Source organism: Aphanomyces astaci (genome assembly GCF_000520075.1).
Source record: "Aphanomyces astaci strain APO3 unplaced genomic scaffold supercont1.17, whole genome shotgun sequence".
Lineage (NCBI taxonomy): Eukaryota > Oomycota > Saprolegniomycetes > Saprolegniales > Verrucalvaceae > Aphanomyces > Aphanomyces astaci.
In genome coordinates this window covers 347,236-355,610 of record NW_009798280.1, presented here as the reverse complement: position 1 = coordinate 355,610, position 8,375 = coordinate 347,236, and the positions used below count along the sequence as shown (strand labels likewise).

General features: G+C 45.6%; 3 protein-coding genes across 3 annotated transcripts; 1 reads left to right on the top strand and 2 right to left on the bottom strand.

Moving 5' to 3' along the window:
- Positions 1-672: 672 nt before the first annotated feature.
- On the bottom strand, positions 673-1,328 carry H257_07958 (hypothetical protein; the record flags this gene model as incomplete). Its single annotated transcript, XM_009833688.1, has 3 exons — positions 673-924; positions 1,144-1,196; positions 1,250-1,328. 3 exons carry the CDS (start codon positions 1,326-1,328, stop codon positions 673-675), a joined length of 384 nt encoding a protein of 127 aa, XP_009831990.1.
- A 1,330-nt stretch (positions 1,329-2,658) lies between these two features.
- Positions 2,659-3,208, bottom strand: H257_07957 (hypothetical protein; the record flags this gene model as incomplete). The annotated part of the gene is made up of 2 exons (XM_009833687.1): positions 2,659-2,864; positions 2,935-3,208. The coding sequence occupies 2 exons, from the start codon at positions 3,206-3,208 to the stop codon at positions 2,659-2,661; spliced, it is 480 nt and encodes a 159-aa protein (XP_009831989.1).
- A 1,192-nt stretch (positions 3,209-4,400) lies between these two features.
- On the top strand, positions 4,401-5,012 carry H257_07956 (hypothetical protein; the record flags this gene model as incomplete). The annotated part of the gene is made up of 1 exon (XM_009833686.1): positions 4,401-5,012. The coding sequence occupies one exon, from the start codon at positions 4,401-4,403 to the stop codon at positions 5,010-5,012; it is 612 nt and encodes a 203-aa protein (XP_009831988.1).
- Between the last annotated feature and the right edge of the window lie 3,363 nt (positions 5,013-8,375).

Sequence of the window (8,375 nt, the reverse complement as noted above, 5' to 3'; positions counted from 1 at the left end):
TGAGCTTCCTCCGTGGGTTGAGTCGCGGGGAAGCAGCAGTCAGCGAAGCGGATGGCATGGCTCGACAGGTGTGTGCAATAGATGGAGGTTTGCTATTCACCACTAAGGATGAAATTGAGTTTTGAACGCTGAGCGGGTCATTATGTGTGCGTTGCGAGCAGTGACTGATTTCCCGCCTCCATAACTTGGGAACAAAATCGATCTGGAAAGCTCAAAACACAGCCAATCAAAGCTGAGATCTTGCGCTTTCTTGTAAGCCAATTAGATAGCCTCAACTCGAAGTATTAGAAAAATGCCGCCAATCAGAAGAAATATGTGACTCTTTTTGTGGACCAGAGTAGTATTGTTATTAATGCCATCAAGTTTCAGCCAATAGGAGTAATTCGCAACTATTATTGGCTCACCCAATTGCGATCGACCACGTGTACTGGTGTGCCACATTTTGAGGCGCATCAGGCTCCATTCTAACCATGCCGTCGGCACCAAGAATGACCAAGCGTGCTGCCATGTTCTTTTTGCGCGCACGATGGAGCTGTGCAATGGCGACATTGATAAGTTCTTGTCTGTAATGGAGATTCTTCTCCGATGAAAGGTCATTCGATTCCTTCTGGAGCACCCAATTATCTCGTACAACAATGCGTTCGACCGGGGCCTCGACAATGCTACGGCGATTCACAAGAACCGGTTCACCTTGCCCCAACTGCACACACTGTGCGAAAAGTTTCGACTTATAACTTGGATCACTACTGAATCGTCCGATCGAATCGAGGTTGTCGAGGTGTTGGCAATGACGTGCTGCCGACTGGCGGAACCATTGCGTTTGTTAACCGTGGCGAATGAGTTCGGAAGGTCCGTGGAGTCAAGCAGTCGCGTGATTTTGGCTGTTGTGCGCATGTTGTACGCCAAGTTTGCTGACGTATTGTACTTGCCAGAGACATTGACGACCGAACGACCAGGTAGAAAGTTTATTATACAACTATGACTTACACATCTATAGTAATGTATGCTCGTGCCATTGAACGGAAGTTCTGAATAAGCGTGTAGACATGCATTAGTTTTATGGATGACACAAAGCAATACATTGCACGACCAAGTCCTCGGGATGACGGCGAGGCAAACGAAAATCTCGAGCGGGCAGTGTACAATGGCCACCCACGACGCCAACTGTGTTGGCAATGAGTCATCTGCTCGATCGACTGCAAGAGAACCCGGATTGGCGGGTTTTTGCATTTATGGCGACCCAGCGTACGGGTGCCGGCAGTGTTTGTCGTGTTCAATTCATGCACGAGCTCCGTGCGTGAGTCTGTCGAGTGGAGTTTCCACATCATCAAGCGTTTGTGGAGTTTCGTCAGTTACGACAAGAAAATGAAGGTTCGAAATTGCCCAGTAGGTTTGCTATGGTTAGTAGCAACATTGCTTACCAACTGCCATACGTGCATGAAGCCCCAAGGGAATCAAATCTCTATGTACTTCGGTCTCCAACCGCCCGATGTCGACATATACCTTGGTATCAACAATTAATTTCATAACTTTACAATTTCGATCGTACAATTTTGTAAAGTAATAGTACAGTCTTGTCGCATGCTCATCATCGATACTACTCTGGTCCAAAATAGTTGTTAGGTTCATTTTGACTTGATTAAAGTATGAGAGACCAATTCGAAACAGCTTGATATTTGTATGTAACTCCAGAAACGCATACATGTATGCAAGGCCAAAAATACAATGACATTTTATTAATTTGTCACAACACCTTGTTCTTGGGAATTCACTTGTGCCTCCATGGACGCTTCCTCGCCCAGTCGATAGTTCAAGTGGATCAAAGCACTCTCGTATGTATAGGCATCACACTCAACGTTGAAGGACGTGAAGTCTGAGATCAGGGCGTCCTTCTTCATTTGAGGGAGCCTATATTCGTTGCTTCCATGTATGTCGATGCATTTACTCCGTCACCTTTTGAAGTGTAATGAAAGTTTTTGACACCTATCCACAGGCAATTCATAAAACGAGGTTTCTATAGCATCAATAAGATCCTCGATCGTTCGAGTGCACTTTTGATACTGCAGGCTTTGAATAGAGTTAAAATATCCTAAGTCTAAAACGTTAAAATCTGGACTATTCGGCGGCTGATTCTTCACTTCAATTCCGTTTATACTTCGCGACTTCAGCATACTTGTTGTCAAGCACTTGTGGGGGCTCGCATTATCTTGTTGGATTACAACACCAGTCTGCGGTGGGAACTTTGACTGTATCGCAGGCACAACATTATTTAAAACCATGTCCAAGTATACTTTAGCATCGACTGATTGTGGAGTCGTCACTATCGTGCCTTTTGACCGATTTTTACTGTTGCGCCGTGCAGGCACTTTTTCGACAAACGGCCAAACACCGATGTTGCCATCGAAAATAGCGCCGTTTAAGTCAACACGAGGGCGGGCAATAGCCGCCATGAACATAACTTTTGTTATAAACTGTTTCGACTTCACAAATCGAGCTGCGACAGCTTCGTCCTCCTACACATAGAATTTTCTTTTAACCAAAGTTAAATAGAACCATTTTTCATCAATATGCACATACACGTGCATACTTATAAAAAAATTACTCCCATCTGACAGAGGCTGAAGAAAAGACATGGCAAAACGCAGGCGCTCTTGTTGGTTACTTGGAGTAAGATAGGGCTTGACATAACTTGATCGCGCCTTCAAACTCGCCGCTTCTTTCATGTGTCTCATAATCGTCGACTTGGGTATATTGTTTGCTCTTGAAGGCCATGGACCTCAAGGTCTGCCGTGACGCCTGAGGTACTTGATGAATCGCTGCTTCAATTTCTTCGTTCGTTCGCTTTCGCTTGGGTCCAGAATTACCTAAAGCAGTAAAATCTTAAAACTCTATACTCGCAACATTCGATAAATATATTACATCATAGAGATTTACCGCGAATTCTCGATGCGACATCGGCACACATGCATCCTTCTTGGACGGACTGCAGTCCGCGCGACCAAATTCGCGACACAGTTAGCGCGTGGCAACCGAACTGGGCAGAAACACGAACAATGGATCCACGGGGTAGTACGCCTTGCGATGAAACGCCAAGCAGTGTTTCGTACAACGCTTGGCGTTCATCGGAGCGGAGGTGGGTGCTTGAGCTTCGCGGCGCGTCGACGGGACGAGGCTCGACGCAACGAACGTTGGTGGGGTATGGATGCATAGTGAGGGTAGTGTTATAGAGAGTGTAGTGTTGGGGCGATGAACAATCGTGTAATGATCATGTTTCGAGATGTTTCTACTTCGCTCATTTGACACGCCAACTTTGGCGCCCAATATCTCGACAGCCAAAATGCTCTAGAAAGATTGCAAACTACCCAATCAAAGCAGAGCTCTTGCGCTTTTTGATGCACCAATCGCATCGCAAAACGGGTGATATATAGAAAAACTCTGTCAATAGAAAAAACTACCTAACAACTATTTTGGACCAGAGTAGTATATATTATTTGAATCGTTTAGCCATCGCACTGATCAAGTTTAACATCAAGCGCTGATTTGCGTTGTGTTGCGCAGAATTACCTGCGGCCTGCTCACGATCAAAATCTAAACGTGCAACTAACTGCTCAGCTGAAGTCATCCATGCGGGCTTGAATGTCACCAAGGAGCTGCTCGCTTTCTTCGTACTCTTCTGACGTTCCCGACTTCCGCAACGATGCACTTTCGCCACGCACGAACTTTCACATCAGAGCGTCGAAACGGGCTCATCTTCTTCATTCCGAAGCTTGTTGACTACCGGTAGCCAAGGTCGGTGGCTAAAGAGCCCCATGCCAACACCTGCTTGCCGTAGTCGGTTTCCCATGGGCGAGTGAAGGTGACTAGCAGAAGCAACTGAATATCGTGGCGACAGGCAAACTTGCGATCTCAACTTGATTCGTCCGGGTGACTTCCACCAGCTCTGGCTCGTTGATCAAATGCGCTGACATTTGATTGACTTGTGAATGAATGGTGTGTGTTTATGATATCCATACCAAGAATATCCGTCTTCAGGATCTAAACTTCGGCAGCCAAATGTTGGGTTCCAAGGCCGTGAAGCTATGGCTACCCATAGGTTGAGACAAGTTTCGACAATGTATTTGTAGAGGAATCTGGCGAAATACTAATTTAAGGAGTATAATTCCAATCCAATGTCGAAAATTGATGTACCGAAAACTCTCTAGTAGTATTGCGGATTTGGTACAGAATTCCAGATTCCGTCGAATCGAATCTCGCCGACTGAACCTATCACAAACCTCGCCCATTGGCTAATCCATTCATGCTAGATTATGATTAGCTACTCAGAAACCAGCCTTTCAGAGAACAGACTTTTAGAGAACGTGCCGCGCTTCAACTCCAAACTATCCACGCGGACACCCACCATGGACGTTGCAGACACTCCCGCGAGGAACATAAGATCCTCACAAAGCCCACGTCCAAGCCCACAACCCGAGGTGGGGGTGCACTCAACCTCGTTGTACGAGCTCACACTTGAACCTATGGTCAAAGAGACTGTCGGTCAGCGCAACACGTCCGCTGTAAGGTTGGCGACGTTCGTCTGTGGTGGCGCGTCGTGGAGTGAAATCTTGAACTTGACGAAGACAAAGATCTTCGTCAAGTTCAAGGACAAATGCCTTGGCCTTGCAGCTAGAGACGACAATGGAGCATGGACCATCATTGACGAACCCCTCAACGAGACATACTTTGCTCGTATGTTCTCACTACGATCAGGCTCCCACGTCCGACGACTTGACAGCAACAGCTCAATGGGGGACTGGCTCACAGCGATGCGGTCGACTCGTGTTGGCCTATCCATCTACAAGTACGGCAATAGTGTTGCGACGAAAGAGCAGTTGCTGGAGTTCACAGCGGTATGTGTTGTTCCCGGGGTTCAGGATCGTGGAGGTGCCCCAAGCGAAGAGACGATCCAGCAGTACATCGCAAAGCTCCGCGAGAAGTGGCAAGAGGCGTGGGAAGGCGACCGTCCAATTTAGCGCATTTGTGCAGGCCATGTCCTCCGCCCTCCGGTGGTGGCGTGGGATTCCCGCATCCAACATCAACCACCGTCACACGTACTGGCACGCCTGCGACCAAGGACTTTGGCGCATGATGTCCGAATGGAATCCATGGGGAGAACAATCCGTACTGCAATGGATGTTGTCGATGCGTCTATGCTCGAATTGGGCAAAGTCCGTGATTCAGTGGACGTTATCCTCCGTGCTGAGGAAATTGTCAACCAACGACTTGCATTATTTGAACAAGCGCTGGCGGCGAAACGGGAAACGCTTGTAGCCATGGGCCAGGATCTAGCACCAATTCCCGACAACGAATTACCAGTGGCCGGTCTGCATGCTGTTGAGAATGTCTGAGACACCGACCATGATTTCGCATTAGAAGACATGGAATAATTTGATGCATTAATCATTATCTCGAGTTTCAAATCCTAAATCCAATGAGGTCATCGTAATACTTCCCAGTCGTACACCGCCTTGATGAAGTCCTCTACATGGATCAAATCGACCCGAGGATATCCACCCACAATGGGATAGTACCTTAGCCATATCGATCTGCTTGAAGTTTTGCATGATCTTCACGACGAAATAGATCAAATTCCGCTCGGTGCAGCATTCAACGTAGTGTCGTTGGAATGCCTTCTTCAGGTATCCGAAGAAGTACTCAGTGGGGTTAAAAAACGGGCAGTAGGCGGGCAGGAATATTGGCACAATCCCCAATTGTCGCGGTACATGACGATTTCGAAGTGGCAGTGAATCTTTGCCCCGTCAAGGATCCAGACTGAATTTCGGCCAGGATACATCTTCACTTGGCCATTGTGAGCGAACTGAGAGCAGCATTGCACAAAATTTGTTCGGACGAATGTCCCCTCCGTGTCAAAGTAGTCAAGCACCCCATCGGCACCCATGAAACAGAGAAGGGACACACACTCGAGGCTTTCGGTTGAACTCGCCGCGAAAGATCAGCTTGGTACCCTTCATTGAGTAACCTCGCTTCCGAAGCATGCCACGGTTGTCAAAGCTGACCTCGTCAAGAAAGACGACGTTTCTCTGGCTCCAAGTGATCGAGTCCAACTCACGAACAAATCGACACACATCTTCCTCGTGAATTTGGATTGCACGACGCTCGAGCACCTTCCATGCTATCCCATGGTCGTGAATGATCGCCCAGACGTGGGAAACAGAGATTCGCTTTTGGAAAGCCTTGGCAAACGCGGACTTGGCTTCATCGAGAAAGGACAGTGGTTGGGCAGTGTAGAACGCGATGATCCAGGTCTTTTCGGCCGTTGTGAATGTTCGTGTGGTGGATACAGTCCTTCTTTGGTAGCCGCCGGTCTCGTCGTATCTTGTCACCCAGTTGGCAATCGTTTTCTCGTCCTTCCCATAGATGACTGCTAAACGAGACTTCTTCATCCCAAGGAAGTAGTAGCCGTAGAGGCAGTGCATCACAGTGTTGGGGCTGGCGTGTCGGTGGAAGACAACAGACTCAATAGCGCTCATGGGTGTCCACGAGAAAGAAGAAGGGCGTGCGTTTGGAAATGGCACGCAAATGCGAAACTGTCAAACTCACAGACTAACCAAGCAAATATCGTCGCGAGGTTTATGAAAGTAGGGCTCTGAACCTTTCCATATCCGGAAATTCACAGCAAATCGACAATATGTCATTTGTTGTTTAGAGTGCTACTTTGAAAACTATTCACAGTCAGGCATGCACATTGGTCGAAATCCATCACAGGACTTATATTTCATTGGAAGAAAATAATTGACCTATGTTGATTGTATATTTCTATCCAATTAGGGACACACCCAACCGAAACCATGAAAGTGATGTCGGAGAAATCATAGGTGTACTGTAGTACTGTAGTGAATCCGAAATACTAAAACCTGACTACTACTACGTAGTACTACCTCCATTCGTAAAAGAATGTCTGACTTCACTGTCAACAAATACCATCTTCGGATAGTATACTTGCGCAAGCGTATTTCACAGATCTTAGGGTCACCCTGGCTGCCACGAAAAATGTCAGAAAACACCTACCAGTGTGAGCAAGTTTAGTAAAAAATGATGTATTGTGCTTTTCACAACTTTTGGTTATTCGGGTCTAAACCCCCTCTATTATACATGGACCTATGTCCGGAAGTAACAGTAGTTGCAACATTTGAGATTGTTGAATTCCGAAAATGGTTGCAACAAATATCGCGAGTAATTCACCTGTAAAACGTTGAACAGTATTTCAAGGATTGCCATTTGGCCTATTGGATGCAAAGGAAACCCGTTTAAATACGTTTTCAGCGAGTTGCCAAATATTATCAAATTTTAGAGGTGTGTATAAGCGTCCGACTCGTACAGTACTGTATTTACACAAGACGGATACTTGAATTGTCCGGATAAACCTCCTGTTATACCGGATTTGCATACAATTGTTAAGTATATTGATCGTTCACCCCTATGGCCAAATGTTTAGTGGACAGCTAATATTTGCAAACTATCATTTCTTATTTCTCAATCAATTCTTCGCTAAATTTATCTGAGACGTAACATATCTTCATCTTGTTGAGATCTGTCGAAATTACCTCTCGGTTTACTAAAATTTTGAGTAATGAAGATAAAATAGCACCCAGACTTTTTTGTGAAAAGTGCCAGGAGGAGGCGTTTTACTATTAAACGCCTCGGTTCTGTCATTTAAACCCACGAAATGTTGATGTTACTGTTAACAGACGTCCTGAATAATCCGGATTCACAGTCAATGGACGGATAAGTGCAGGATACAAAGACCATAATATACTTGATGTTCCTTTTCGGCCAAAATATGCCTGGCTCCATGTACAGTATTTCCATACAAAAGGCCGGTTGATATAAATTCTATTACTAGTCCTCGATCATTTTTCACCAATCGAAAATCTGAACCGTAACTTCGGTTGGGCTTTTCCAGTTCTATCGTTATTACAGCTATTTTCGTAAAAATATCAATACAAAGTTGGAATAGCTGCCAAAATGCAAGGAATTTTTTTGTAGTATTTCGATGACTTGCACCAAAGTTCTGTTGCAATCAGGGAATTGTTCTTTGAAATGAAGTCTTGAGCGTTAATTTTAACAGTACCGGTACACTGTACCAGTATGAACTGCTAACGAGCCTTATTTGGTTGTCCCAAAGTTTCTCGTGAACTCCGTATACAGTATGTCCGCACCTCATAATAATACGGAACTACGGTACAATAAGCTCACTGTTCTGTTCAAATACTTGAGGATGCAATATTAACCTGAACATAATAACTACTAGTTCCATTTTGTTGTTCGCTAGTGTACTTTGGGTTAATTGTAAGTTTTCAAATTTTAGCGAAGTT